The sequence below is a fragment of the Sceloporus undulatus genome, chromosome 4, assembly GCF_019175285.1.
Source record: "Sceloporus undulatus isolate JIND9_A2432 ecotype Alabama chromosome 4, SceUnd_v1.1, whole genome shotgun sequence".
Classification (NCBI taxonomy): Eukaryota; Metazoa; Chordata; class Lepidosauria; order Squamata; family Phrynosomatidae; genus Sceloporus; species Sceloporus undulatus.
The window spans coordinates 136355968-136371224 of NC_056525.1; the positions used below are offsets into that span (position 1 = coordinate 136355968).

At 43.7% G+C, this 15257-nt stretch overlaps 1 protein-coding gene across 1 annotated transcript; it reads left to right on the forward strand.

The window, feature by feature from the left end:
• The first annotated feature begins 1448 nt into the window (after window positions 1-1448).
• HBEGF (heparin binding EGF like growth factor) lies at window positions 1449-14214 on the forward strand. Its single transcript, XM_042465114.1, has 6 exons — window positions 1449-1738; window positions 2862-3044; window positions 8732-8903; window positions 11431-11586; window positions 12538-12629; window positions 13583-14214. Exons 1-5 carry the CDS (start codon window positions 1696-1698, stop codon window positions 12608-12610), a joined length of 627 nt encoding a protein of 208 aa, XP_042321048.1. The 5' UTR covers window positions 1449-1695; the 3' UTR covers window positions 12611-12629; window positions 13583-14214.
• The last annotated feature ends 1043 nt before the right edge of the window (window positions 14215-15257 follow it).

Genomic DNA, 15257 nt, shown 5'->3' on the forward strand with positions numbered 1-15257 from the left:
CTCAGGCCCAGGTTTTCCGTAGCAATTCTTTCTAACAACTCTATACTTGTTAGGTCATTTGTATACTGTCAAAAACCCAGACTATCCCCATTGAGGCCTTGACTTAACTATTAAATTCTCCCGTCGTCCCTGACTTTCTCTCACTTCTCATCCTTAGGGTTTCATGTTACGCGAGGGGAAGAAAGGGCACCTCCTACACGTCTCCGAGGTGGTTCTTCTGCCTCATGGGAATGGCATGGTGGGTGCTCCCACGTGGCGCCAGCCCACTGCCAACCCTGGTAACCGGAGATACTCGGGCAAGGGAAATAGTTGAGCAAGTTGTCAGCCCCCCTCTACACACACACGTTGCTACCTCTCTAATATTACTGGAATGGTGTGGGGCAGTGGCAGAAGACTCAGCTGCTCCTATATGGTAACAGCCTGGCCTGGAAAAGGCCACAAAGGCTGCATCCACATTGGAGGAATAATCCAGTTTGGCACCGCTTTGACTTGTTGTCTGGATGAAGGCTATGGAATTCTGGGAGTTGGAGTTTGTTGTGGGGCCCAGAGCCTTCTCCAGGCTAAACACACCCAGCTCCCTAAGTCGTTCCTCATAGGGCACCTTCACCATTTTAATCGCCCTCCTTTGGACACGCTCCAGTTTCTCAATGTCCTTTTTGAATTGTGGTGCCCAGAACTGGACACAATATTCCAGGTGGGGCCTGACCAGGGCAGAATATAGTGGCACTATTACTTCCCTTGATCTAGACACTATACTTCTATTGATGCAGCCTAAAATCGCATTGGCCTTGTTAGCTGCCGCATCACACTGCTGACTCAACTTGTGTTCTACTTGGACTCCCAGATCCCTTTCACTCGTATCTCGTCCATCCAGGTGCATCCTTTATCTATACATTTTATTTTGTCTGCCTAAGTGCAGTCATTATCTTAGATGTTTCCCTATTGGAGCTCATTGTGTTAGTCTTGGCCCAGCTTTCTGACCTATTCCCTTTTCCCCGACGGGGCGGGGAGCCCCTGGAGAGGCGGCGCCGGCGCTCCCTTCACCTCCGGCCGCACCCGAGGGCAGGGCAGCAAGGCGAGGGAGACGAGGCGGAAGCGGAGGCGTCCTTCCCTTCTTTTCATAGGATTTGGGAGCCCGCCACGTCGGGCCGGAGTGGGCGTGGCCTGTAGATTGTGGGCGTGGCCTGTAACTGAGATGGGCGTGGCCTGTAGCACACTATTAAGCGTGGCCTGTAGCAGAGTGAGAACGGCTTGTAGCTGGGCGTGGCGTGGCCTGTGCCTGAGTGGGCGTGGCCTGTATCTGAGTGGTCAGCAGCCGAATGGGCGTGGCCTGTGGCTCAGTGGGTGTGACCTGTAACTAAGTGGGCGTGGTCTGTAGCAGAGTAAGAGTGGGATTTAGTTGAGTGGGCGTGGCCTGTGGCACAGTGGGCGTGGCCTGTGCAGGGCTTCTCTTGCCGCCGTCGGGGGAGTTTCGCTCAGAGTCGACGAGGCGGCGAAGGGAGCGGACGCTGCCCTCTTGGGCTGAAAGCAGGTCGCCGTCGGAGCTCCGCTCATTGCAAGCGAGCAGCGCCAGAGACTGAGCCTCAGGGAGCAGCTCTTCTATCCGTCGGACTCTCGAGTCGCTGGGGGATTATTAGGGCCTTGCTTGGACGCTGTTCTGGGTCCCCCGTCGGGGCGAAGCTTGCAAGGGGCGCCATGAGGGGCTCCCTGGCCGTCTCCAGCGCTCTTCTGGCGGCAGGTAAAAGGCAGAGGAGGAGGAAAAGGAGGAGGAGGAAGGCTTGGCTTAGGACACACTGGAGAAATAACCCGGTTTGGCACCGCTTTAACTCTTTGTCTGGCTCTCTGCTATGGAATTCTGGGAGTTGGAGTTTGTTGTGGGCCCAGAGCAGAGCGGAGCATCAGACAACAAGCTAAAGCGGTGCTAAACCGGGTTATTTCTCCAGTGTGGATGCAGCCGTAGGAACAGAAATGCAAGTCCACTTCCTCAGGTGCATTTGTGTCATGCAATGTCCAAATGTATGGAGAGAGAGGTCTTGTGGCACTTTTGAGACTCCCTGAAAGGAAGGAGTTGGCAGCAGGAGCTTCCCTAGACTTCAATCTATTCAAGTGCATCTGAGGAAGTAGACTTCAGCCTTTCTTCCATTGCCACAAGATCTCCCTGCATACTGCATCTACAGACTTACACGGCTATATCTTTAAAAGGCTGAAAGGGTGTTTGGGAATAGCTGTGTAAAAGGAGCGTGGGGTATGGGTGTGTGTGAATGGCCTGGGCTGTGGGCAAAGTTTGTGTGTGTGTTACAATGAAGTGTGTGATTGTCACTGAGGTGTGGCCCTTCGTGCACTTATGTAGGGGTTTGTCCGCCTTTTAGTCCTACCTTGGTTGTGAGCCTGGCTTTGTTGTTGCCGTACAGTAGCTCTTCTATAAATAATGCTGTCCGCCCTCCAAAGGCGAGGTTATTTTGGGCTGTTGTGTCCAGGGAATCAGACGGCAAGCTTCAGCCTGGATTGCAAGCATTCTGGTTAAGTTTAAAAAGTGGGGCAGGGGCTCATGGATGGATTTCATATAGAATCGAAACTCCAACCCCCTTCTGCCATGCAGGAAATCACAATCAAAGCATCCCTGTCAGAGGGCCATTCAGCCTCTAAAGACCTGTAAGGATCATTATTCTTCAAGGGAGTTGGTTCCACTGTCGAACAGCCCTTACTGTCAGGAAGTTCCTCCTAATGTTGAAGTGGAATCTCTTTTCCTGCAGCTTGCATCCATTGCTTTGGGTCCTAGTCTTTGGAACAGCAGCAAACAAGCCTGCTCCCTCCCCAGTATGACATCCTTTCAAAGTGCCCTTTTCCCTCCCTGCTTGTAGTTTTCTCCATCCTGGTGAATGGCAAAGAGACCGGGGTGCTCCAGAACGAAGGCTACAAGAAAGAAGCTAGAGAGGATTGGGTTGATGCCCAGCTACTGCCAGCCGGAGAGACGTTGGAGCGTGAAGTGGAGAGAGAGGGAGCCATGTCATCCTCAGGCGACAACTTCAGCGAACTCCCTCGAGGTATGTCCAAGGGTGTCCTAGGAGAGAGTTGGGGGGAATATTTGCCAGATGCATAGCAGTAGATGTGATCTCTGCAGATGTGAATCGGGGCATGCACAATTTGTTAGGGCACGGACGGCAGAGTACTTTGCAGACCAACAAAGCCATGACCCTTCATGGTGTAGTCAGGGAAACAGATCAGTGTTATGCTGGTGTTGCCTTGAATCATTCTGCGCTGATGACTTAGTATCATAGAACCATAGAGTTGGAAGAGACCCCAAGGACCATCCAGTCCAACCCCCTTCTGCCATGCAGGAACTCTCAATCAAAGCATCCCCAACAGATGGCCATCCAGCCTCTGTTTAAAGACCTCCAAGGAAGGAGATTCATTGGACACCAGAGTTAGGCCCAGTTGCTTCCACTGATTTTGAAGAATTAAATCAATACATTGAAGGATACTTATCTCTGCTTAGTATTGTCACTTTTGAGTGATACAAGGTCAGGTTGCTGGTGCCAGGAGAGCAGTGCCCTCAAAAGACTTGGCAGACTCCAAATCAGAAACAGAAATGTGAGCATCTCTCTCATAAAAGGTATCTTTTGGTAGAGCTTTTAATATATATGAAGCAAAAGTTAGCTTGAAGTTAAGATTAGAGTAAAGGCATCTTTTGGTCCGATATTTATGGTATTTATACCCTGCCCTTCAGCCCTAGAGGCTCTCAGAGCGGCTTACAATTATTATTATTTTTAATTAGACAGTTATGTTATCAAGTTAACTGTAACTTAAAGCTTGTAAGATCCTGGGTTCAACCCCTAGTATCTCTGTTTAAAGGGGTGGAAAAACATGAGGCTGTGGAGAACATTTGCTATTCGGACTGGGCTGGGCTTGTGGATGTGGTATAAGGCACTTTTATAGCTTGTCCTACTAACTGGGATCAAATACATTTTGTTCCTCCGAAATGCCACTGGGAAAGACAATCTAAAATCCATGCAGCGACATTTCAGAAGGGACTGAAGGAACTATTTGCCTTACGTACCAGCTGTTCTGGTCTTATAAGACTCAACGGTTAATTTACCCCCACAACCCCTAGTTTGAAATAACTAGGTTACTTTTTCTACCTGTTTAGCAAAGTGCATGTTGGAGTCAGGTCTGCCCTGTGAGGTAATGGATTTCTATCTCCCAATGTTGGTATGGACAGATGCTTGTCTACCCTTGTTCTTCTGGAATTAGAGGTAAACTTGGGAGTTTCAACACTTGGATACATTTGTACTGGAAAGGAAATTGTTGTGATTCCAATGAAATTTGCATCCACTGAAGTATGGTTAGAGATCTACCAGACAGTGCATTAGTAATTTGAAGGCTTCTTGCCACTCCAGCTTTTGTACAATTTTTTTGCACTATAAGGCTGATGAGGATGTGCTGAGTAGTTGTGGGAAAGTTAAAAGTGTGCTTCAGAGTGGACTCTTTTTCTAGATGTTAATCTCAAACCAAGTTGGGCCGAGATGAAAGTCCAAACTGTCTGGGGTGTGTTTCCACGGGTGTGTGCGCAAACAACACTGGCATCCAGTGTGAATCCCCGGGGAAGGGAGGGAACCAGGCTGGAATGTTCCCACGGAAGTTCTGGCCTTATTTGCTTGATGTCGCCGTGTGCCGATGTTTTAGTAGCTCCTTGTTTCTATTTTCCGAGCTAGCTGTTTCCCTGGAGGCCCAAGTGCCCTTACTTTGAGCCAGCCGCACATTCCTGCTGCCCACAGGTCCTTAGAGCTGCATCCTGTGCTACCCACAATGTATAGTCCTCTTATGAGGTATAATCACAAGTCCCTGCACTTCAAAATGCAATAAAAAAAGGTAGAGGACTGCTTTGGTGAGGATCCCTTTGCATATTCTGAGCTCTTATCTTTTCGTGCTGCTGCGGTCTTCGAAGAGCATGGCAACGCAGAATCAATGCTCCAGCTATTACAAGCTAGTTCTTACTCTTCTGTGTGGAGACATAGGGCCCAAACAGACAGGCCAAAATAAAGCTGCTTCAGGTCACTTGGGAGAGATACTATTTAAATGCTGCATGCGTTCTAAGAGGCCGGAAGCTGCGTCAAAGCCACGCTCCAGTCCTAAGGACTGTAGCATATCTTTGCCGCAGCTTCTGGCCTCTTAAGATGTATGTGTCGCTTAAAGGGTGGCCAATATCCTATTTCCATGCCTTCCTGCTTCTCAAGTACTTGAGTGTACTATCTCAAATACACTAGCATATCTTCCCACTTCTCAAATTCAATAGTGTGGCAAAGTACTCTTCACTTCCTAGCTTCTTCCTCCCGCTAGTTTTCTCCAAGGATATGTAAAACTTGGCAGCCACAGCATTTCCTTTCCATTAACAAAAACCTCCTTCCTCTTATGGAAAACATTTGCCAACACTAGGGTTCCATAGCAACAACATTCTTAGGTGTGACAAAGGAGGAAAGGCTTTTCTTGTTGGGCTTTGTACTGCTTTGGAGAAGTCAAGTCACAGGCAGGTTTCAGACAAGATTAATTGCTGGGCAGTGGTTCAGAAGTAGGCGGAATAAGTCCTTTGCCACCTTGTATACATTGCTGTGTTGTCTGTATTCAGATGGAAGTATTCATTTTCCAGCCAAGCCATGCTGTTCATTGGTGAAGGGGATTCACAGATGACTCACTGTAGCCCACCCACACAGTGTGGTTCTTCTTACCTTACTGAGCTTAGTCACTTAGGCAAAGCTGTGCCAACTGGGGGTGTTTGGCTCAGATTCCATTTCGTCCTCTTGGCCCATTTTTGTCTCAACTCTCTTGCATGGTTTCTGCCAAATATGGGTCCCAAAGCAACAGCCATTACAAGGTTCACCTTGAGTGAGAAGAACCTTAAGCTGCAGCAACTGAACCAGGTTGCTCTGTGAAGAGGAAAAGAGCTCTGTGCCTACATTCAGTATGGCTATCTATATATCCATTGGTTCCCCTTCCTCTTACTTTTAATGCCCCAATTTGCATCCCCTTTGTCTTGAATGTAACCAAACATCTCTTTTCATTTTAGGCAGTTTTGAAGATCTGGGCTGGAGGCTATAAAGTTAAACTTCTGATGTAGTTGAAGGCACTGGATATGCCTGGCAATGCACAGCTTTCCCTCTTCCACAGAAATCTTTCCCCCATTTTCTTTTAGTGCAATATATCATCACTCTTCCTTTAGTCTGTGTTTCTCTCCTCATCTTTCATCCCTATACATGTGAATGCTGAATCCCTTTGACTGCTTTTTCCTTCTCTCCCAGCTTCCCTGTTAGCCTCTTCTGTTTCTCTTCAGTTCTACATACTTCTTGGAATTTGTGGGAGGGCGAATGACATTGTTATCAAATTCAGATGAGCTGATGAGGTACTATCATCATCATCATCAGTTCATTGATATCTCACCTTTTCCCAAATGCTTAGACTCTAAGCAACTGACGGAGAAAGACAGATTGAAATATAAAAATGCCAATAAAATATATGGATGTCATTCTAAAAGGCATACCTATGCTACAATTAGCATAGGTATGACTTCTTTAGGAGCCAGCTCGGTGTAGTAGTTTGATCATTGGACTATGACTGGAGACCAGGATTCAAATCCCCGCTTGGCCATAGAAACCCACTGGGTGACCTTTGGCATGTCACATACTCTAAGCCTCAAAAAGCCTTGAGATACATTCACCTTAGGGTCACCATAAGTCAGAAACAACTAGAAGGCACTTTTTTTTTTTACAATACCTAGTGAGCTGAATACTAGTTTTCATCACAATTCCATTCCCCATCTAAATATTTTAACTTACAATGTTTCTTGTGTTCTGCATTCTGCACAAACCACCCCAGCATTCACTGCATGTCCAGCTGTTGTTTCAGTGTAACTGAATGGTCATGGCAAGTGCATAACAGTTTGGGAATGGCCATAGTCCCTGTGTTTCTTTCTTTTGGGTTCTTCACAGTGTTTCTGAAGGGTCTTGTACCAGTGGTTCCATGAATCTGTTCCAACTTTTACTCCAGACTTTATAGGAGCTGAATTGAGGGGGAGACCTATTCTCTTTTTCCCTACACTTTGGCTGACACTTTGGTGGCTCCTTTAAAGTTCACACTAAAACCCAGAGCAAATACACCACCCTACAGACACAGAAGCCATCTGATCACCACTGTTTCTTTCCTTCCTCTGTGAAGCTGTCAAAGGCTGGAATGGAATAGTAATTTTATAAAGCAAAAACTGCTTCCCTACTTCCACCCTGAATGCAACAGTTTTGCAGGGCTGCATTATGAGTTATTCTAATTTCGGATTCATATAGATAAGGAAAGGTGAGCCATGGGTAAGTAACACTGAAGAAGCCATAGAAGAAAGAAGGGGCTGGGGTTCTTTCGCTGAGAGGTACACACAAGATAGACCAGCCTTAATATTGTTAGCTCTAGTGCCTGATGGGAGGTGACAATAGGGCAAATGTCTGACAGAAGGTGGATGAGCTCCTTATAGGGTTTCCTGGTCTTTGGGCAGACTGACTCTTAGCACACTGCTACTGAGAGAGAAGCGGGGAATGGGCCAGTAAGAGGGCATGTTTCATGGTGGTTGCCTAACTGTGTCAAGGGGAATTATAAGTAGCCCTATGGTTCTGTCTGTCTAGCCTTTCATTCCAGCTCCCCACTCCACAGGAAAAAAAAACATGACCTAATGTGTGGTTATACAGATGGAAAGAAGATTCCTTTTCTTTTCACTTGAAGCAACCTGGAAGTCATTTGGTGTACACTGTGGTTTCATCTGTAGCCTTTCTTATCAACTGCTCAATGTGCAATAGAACTTTCAGAGTTTTGCTTTTGAACTACAAACATAACAGGAAGGATGTGGTGAGCAGCATAGGATGCTGAAGTTGAAGGACAGGAAAGCAACTACCAGAGCTCAAGAGAGTCCTTGGACAAAAAGGCAGCAATGACAATGCTAGAGGTGGCTGTGGAATCTGATTGTTCTTGGGAGATTTCTGCTTCCAGTCGATTAGGATCTCTTAGTAGATCTCTGCATAATTTACTGTACATCAACAAGGTCTTAGGCTCCTCAAGTACCAAAAATAACCACAGAAAGCCTTTCCTCAACTACATTCCCCCCTCAAGAAGCCTGGATAGCTGAGAATACTGACTTCGATTTTAAGAAAATCAAGATTGGAATCCCTTTAGTGACATACACAGGGGTGATGTCATTTACACCTGAAGAATTGGTGTGGTTTTTTTGGTGCATAAGTACTGCGAGTTCAGTTTTGGTATATAAAATGCATCATTAAGATGAGTATGTGGACACTGGTATTTTATGCCATAAATTTAAATGTGTGCCCCTCTCTCCCTTGCCCACATGCCCAGTCCTATGCATCTGCATCTTGGGGTAGGGTCTGCTAGTCTAAGGCCTTGGCAGCCTGAGTTTTGCCCAACCCTGCAGTAAGTGGATCACAAAATCAAACTGAATTTTCAGTAGAGGTTCATGGTTGGCAAGTGTCATCAGAGAAATGTAATTTTCCTGAATTTAAGGATGGGCTAATTCCCAAAGCCATAGAGGATATAATGCTTAAATTGTAGTAGTTGTTAGTAGTAGTAATAGTATTTACTTATATCCTACATTTTCCCCAAATGCAGGAGTATACTAGTCTAATAAATTGTTTATTAGTGTAAACTACTATAACATGATATCAATGTTTTCTTTCTTTTTTTCTAGTTGCTTTCCTGTCCAAGCCACAGGATCCTGTAACACCACAGAAGGAAGATAATGGGAAAAAAAGGAGAAAGGGGAAAGGGAGAAAGAGAGACCCCTGCTTGCGAAAATACAGAGATTATTGTTTTCATGGAGAATGCAAATACATCAAAGCACTAAAAGCTCCATCTTGCATGTAAGTCAATCACAGTATTTCAGTTGTAGAAATATTTCTGAAGATTATAAAACAAAAACAAATATGTTCCAAAACACTGCAGAAGTAATCCAGTTTGAGACCAGTTTAACTGCTCTGGCTCAGTGTTAGGAAATCCTAGGAACTGTAGTTCATTGCGGCACCAGAGCTCTCTGGCAGAGAAGGCTAAATACCTCACAAAACTAGTTTCCAGAATTCCCTAGCATTGAGCCAGGGCAGTTAAAGCTGTCTCAAACTGGATGCTCTTGTCTTCTCACAGCTGGTTGCTGAAGCACAGCCAGATGCTGCTACATCCCTAGTTCTTGGCCACGAAATCGCTGTGGGGAGCACCCTGTCACCAGAATAGTAAATAAAGGGTGTGGTAAGATTGTTGTGGATCACAGTGCTGAATACTTCTCTATGCACCAAACCATTAAAAAATATGCAGATGTAATTTGATATTATCCCTGTGTATATCACTAAAGGGATTCCAACCTTTATCTTCTTTAAAGCAGTCAGTATTCTCAACTATTCAGAACTGTTTAGTACAAGGGGAGGAAGCTGCTCTGTGAGCCTTTTTGGATAAAAGGCGGGGTATAAATGCTCTAAATAAATAAAGGAATAGTGCAGCTCTCCAGGGGTTATTGGATGTACCTTCCAGCATTTCTCACTGTTTGCTATGCTGGTAGGGCTGCTTGAAATTTTATCCAAAAACCACTGGCTGGCTGCAGGATTTCCATTCCTCTTTTAGCCGATGGCTGCTGTGTGTTGGCTGTGGCTGTGTCTTTTATTATTTACTCCACTTGCCCCATTACTTCACTGCAAAAATAGGTCCATCATGTATCATGTTGGATGGTTAGATGATGTTGGTAAGTTCTTGGCGCAGAAGAGCAGTGGGCATTTGAAGGCTGGGAGCTGTACTGTCACTCATTATCATCCTATTTTCTCTTTGGCTTCCTTTATAATCTGAGTATCAAAGCTTGAAGATGAAACTGATGAGTTAGAATGTGTTGCTTTCAACCAGGCTCTTTCTAAGCATGAGACATCTGATCTGGATGTTTGGAAAGAACCTCTTTCTTCTCTGGGCCTCTGTGCATAGCTGATCCTTTAGCTCTCTGAGTCTGTTTACTTGGGTTTTCTTTTACACCAACATGCACAAGTGAGGGAATACGAGTAGCTGGCCCACCACTTTTTATCTGCAAGTAGCTAGCTAGAAGTCTGAACAAATATGCTTCTTTCCCAAAAGAGGATCAGAATTATTCCTACTGAAGAGGGTGTAAAAAAGAGAAGGCATGAGTCAGTTATAGTAATTTCCATTCTGCAGTTACTGAAGGTGCCTGGGGCTAGGTTAGCCTCCACCACTCGGAGGACATTTTCCACAGCTGCCCCAGCCCTTTGGAATACGCTGCCCACTGAGCTCCGCTCATCTACCACCCTGGCCCAATTTAGGAAGGACTTAAAAACCTTCCTATTCCAACAGGCATTCCCCGACTAAATATCCTGTGGGCCTCCCTCCTCTTCCGTGGCCATGAGGTTGGGCTATGGGGCTTTTTATTGTATTTTTATGTGGATGTAATTGTATGCTTTTAATCTTTTACTGTATTGAATGTATTATGTTTTATATGTTGTAAGCCGCCCTGATCTTTTGGAAGGGCGGGGTATAAATAAAAATTTTATTTTATTTTATTTATTTATTCTCTTTAAGGATGAAGTCCCTTAACTAAATGGATATAGGCTAACAATCTGAAGGACCTTTGACTTTAGCTAAGACTTTAACAACTGAGTTTTCACTGAGATTTGCCCACTCATCCTCCCCCTGGGGGCTGCAACTTGGCTTGGCTTATGTTACTATATAAGGGTCCATGTACACTAATGATGCTAAATAAACTATGACTAACAAGAATACCAAATTACTTCTGCTCACAAGACTCACGCCTCTTTTGAAGATAGGCAGATTTTATCTTTGTAGTACACTGTTCAGTCTTAATCTGTTTGAGACCTCTGCCTTTTCACCCGAACACTGACACACAGAATTAACGTGAGTGCCTATGACTCCACAGGCATTGTTAATTCTTGAATTATTGCCTGCACATTGCAGATAACATTAAGACAGAATAAGTTTCAGTGTGAACTGTGCTAGATATGGACTGTGGACAATTAGTGAAAATCTCATTGGGAGAGTGATTCAAAAGAGACTCAGTAGATTGAGAGGAGGAATGGGCATTACATTTGTGCATTGCATTTAAGGTCCTTTCACACAGTACAATTATAGGATCCCACTTTAACTGTTATGTCTGCATTCTGTGGAATCCTGGGAGATTCTAGGGGTCTCTAACTGAGAATTCTAAATGTCCCTTTCTAAACTCCAAATCCCAAGATTCCATAGAATATCACCATGGCATGAAATTATGGTGCTATAATTGTTAGTGTGAAAGAACCCTTAGATGAGAAGAGACTAAATATTCTTTTACTATCTAACTCTAGAATGAGTCTTATGCCTTGTTTTTTTCCTTCTACCTGCAATTCCTAGATGCCATCTGGGGTACCATGGAGAGAGATGCCATGCCTTTAGTCTTCCAGTGGAAAACCCCTCCCACAGTTACGACCACACAACTATACTGGCAGTCACAGCAGTTGTGCTGTCATCTCTGTGTCTTATCATCATTGCTGCACTGCTGATGCTCAGGTAAGATGTTTGATGTAGTGTGCCATAATCTGAATGGGAGACCTCAGTCTTGAAAGGAGGCTAAGAGTTTGTAGCATTTTTCTGTGTTCTTCTTTTGAGGAGCTTAGAGTGACATACAGTTGGCTCTGCTTATCTCCACAGATTTTTTTATTCATGGATTCAAGCTTCCACGGCTTGAAAACGAAGCATAAATTCCAAATAGCAAACCTTGATTTTCAAATTTTTTTTAATTTAAGGGACATTTTGCTCTGCCATTATATTTAATGGGACTTTAATGAGCATACACAGATGTTGTTATCCATGGGGAAGCTTGGAACCAAACCCCTGCAGATAACAAGGTCCCACTGTATGTCAGTTTCCAATCAGCTTCTCCAGGGCCAGACCGCCTTCATTTCAGTAATAAAATCATGACAAATACTACAGGCAAGAAATAAAGTTTGACAGTTTTCTTTCCAAGACCAAACAGAAAGTAGCACATTAGGATTTGTACAAAGCCCAACTCTGTCCCTTTGCCCATTTCTCATTGACTTGCTTTCAGTTAGACCTTCTTATGAGGCAGATTAAGTCCTTGTGGTGTGTGGTTTGTTGTCAACCTTTGTAACGAATCCTGCTTTGGCACTGCCAACTGGACCAGATAGCTTTGGAAATCTTTTCCTGTTCAATGAATCTGTAACTGGTGTAGCATCCCTTGTATGGTCTTGAGCATACTGCTGAGGTGGCTTAGGCTGGAAGCCAACAAATGAAAGACTGAAGTCCACTTTTAGTTCAAGGTACTCCACATCTTGTGACTGTATCCCATGCCCAGAAGTGCAGGGTTCTCAATTTCTCATACCAGAAGGGAACAGTAATTCACCTCTTTGCCTAAGGATAGTGCGGTAGCAATGTTGCCATTTTCAATTCAAGATTCAGCTTGTTCTTCATCTTGGATCTCCTCCTCTTTGGGTTTTCTAGGTGCCACAAACAAGGTGTATATGATGTAGAGAATGAAGAAAAGGTGAAACTGGGCAGCACTGGCAACCACTGAGACATCCTGGAATTGCAAGGTAACCCATCAAGCATGTAGTCTTTCTGTAGGCAGGTAAAGAGATTACTATGGCTTCTGTCTTTTTCCTTACTCTGAAGCAGTCTCTTGGAAGGCAAGATAAATTGGCAGATGCTTGTGTTATTAAAGGGACTTTAGGCCTTGATGAAAAATCAATATACTGGGCCTTTTTTTGTCTTTGCACTCCATCACTGACCAGTCATAACAGCTTTACTGTGGATTTTTAGAGATCACCTTCCAAATGGTGTGATCTTTCCCAAGTACCTCTACTTATCCTGCTTCTTTATTGAGGCTCTCTCTCTTGTTGCTAACATCTCCACCGCATCTATGGCCACTTGTTCATCCTTACTCTGTATAGAGACTGCTCCTTCTGAGTCACATTTCCTTTTTCAGTCTTGCTTTGGAAAATATTTTTCATCCCTTTCTGCCCTTCCCTGGAGGCTGGAACTTCTCGTCCTGAACCACATTTCTTCAGAGGCTGTGCAGGCCATAGTAGTAATATCCCGTGAAAATAGGTGTCCATTTCCCCCCTCTTGAGTATGTTATTTTAGTATAGGCTTGGGTATAAAGGATGAACTATGAACAGAAGAATTCCCCAAACCTGCCTTTTAAAGTATTTCCTTAATCAAGATAAATTCTTCAATAATATTATATAATTATGTGTGTTGAGAATACATGTAGGAGGTTAACTAGTAGTGGTTCTTGCTAAATGTTCTTAAGTTCCATGGGAGCATGAGACATTCCAGGCCCCCAGCTGTCCTCTCTGCTTGAATCCTAGAGTGGTTCTGATGTTAATGGGATTGTTCTCTTTATAGAGATGTTTGCATTAACCGTAGGTTGGAAAAACAATGAATGCTTCCCAAGGTGGCATTTTAAAAAAGCGAATTTTGTACGTAAAGATACTGTGATGTGAATATTTAATTTTGATGTGAATTCTTTTTTCATTGCATTCAGGGTTCAGCAGTGGAAAAGCTCTACTTCAACAACCCAACGGATAGAACTCTTTTTCAAGGACACATTTCAGAGGGAGTTTGTATAAGTGGAAGGAAGTGCTCTTTTTCCAAGGGGACTGTGTCAGTTATTTGCTTTGTTGAAGAAGCGAATTACCCTCTCCAAATTGGAAAAAAATATCCAAGAGAATGAGAGAGAGACATTTCTCTGCAAAGGGGTGTGTCCCTATAATGGAACCACAGCATGAGAAGAAAAGCCGGACTTTGCCTTGGTACCATTTGTAAGTGATCTCTTCACAAGCGAGCAAACAACGAACCCGCAAACTGGATTCTTCATGCACCTGCTGAGGATATAACTGTGAAAGACACTCTGCTGAAGAAATCTAATTTTGAACTTAATTAAATGGGGAAAATATTTAACAAGATATTTCATTTTAAATTATATATTTATTTTAGATACATTGTATATATTATTTATTTAGGGTTTGATCCTGTCCTGAAGTCAAAGGGAGAGACAGGAGGATTGTGCAGTGTAACACTCTAATAAATAACCCTTTGTTATACTTGCTGTTACTTGAATACTAATTTTGGGATGAGTGGATTAAAATAGCTGAAAAGCAAGCATTTCTAATGACACATCCTTATAATGTCTTACGTTTGTGCAGTGTTCTGATGAAGAAACATGCTTTATGGGCCATATTCTGGACAGTTTTTCAGGGTAAATATGTCACAGCTGAAGATAACTTTTGATTTTATTTAGAAGTGTTCATAAGTCTGGTTGCAAACCACCAAAAGCTTCCTCCTAATTTAAGTTGAACCACATCAGTTATGTATCCAATGTTCCAGTCTAATTTTTATAGCAAATTCTGATGTTGAATCCTGCACTATCCTTTTTCTACACATATAATTTTGTCAGTAGGCTTGGGAGGGAAAAATAGCAACAGCTACTCTTGCTGAATTTTAAGCACAGTTTCCACTAAGGTGGTAAACTTAGATGGTTCCAAACTACTCTAGTGTGCAGATGGGGTTAAAGTGAAATGAATGTTTCTTCCCACACACAAAATTCATTTCTCAATGTGGAAGCAATGGTATCAGGGGAAAGTATTCTAGCCTTTTAGTGAACTTCATCTGTTATGTTTTGAGGAGAGAACACACAAACATACATTCGAAATTCAATTTCTAGACACTACTTGACAAGCTAAGTGAGAAGTAGGCCTTTATCTTGTGTAACACAAATATTGCTTATTGAAATGTCTGAGATAGGAGGTGACTACCAATAAATGAATGCAGTGTTTTTTTACTTGAAGAGGAAAGGCATGTCAGCAGGGCGTTCAGTAAATAACAGACACTTGGCTGAGGTTCTTTTTCAAACAGTTCTCAAATAGTTTTACTACTTATAAAATCATATTTGTTGACTTTTTAAAATCATTGGTCATTTTGCCTAGAGCAGTGCCTTTCTGTACTGAGGAACTGTTGGCAGCCTGTGTGTGACATATTTGGGGTGGGGACCCAGAACATCAGTGGGATGACTGTAGAGGTACCACCAGCCCTCTTGGGAGTCACTCCCAGAGGAGAAAAAAAACAGGAGTTGGCCTCCTTAATAGCTTGGTTGGAAATGTTGACTCTGGTGCTGCCAGATGAATTATAGTCTGCCCTTGAAATAACTAACCTTTCAATAA

What these genes read in the sequence shown, in the direction of transcription:
- HBEGF (XM_042465114.1), top strand. Translation starts at nt 1,696, where the DNA reads ATGAGGGGCTCCCTGGCCGTCTCCAGCGCTCTTCTGGCGGCAG. An exon ending in CAGCGCTCTTCTGGCGGCAG is followed by an intron (nt 1,739 to 2,861) that starts GTAAAAGGCAGA and finishes CCCTGCTTGTAG; the next exon opens with TTTTCTCCATCCTGGTGAAT. An exon ending in GCTGCACTGCTGATGCTCAG is followed by an intron (nt 11,587 to 12,537) that starts GTAAGATGTTTG and finishes TGGGTTTTCTAG; the next exon opens with GTGCCACAAACAAGGTGTAT.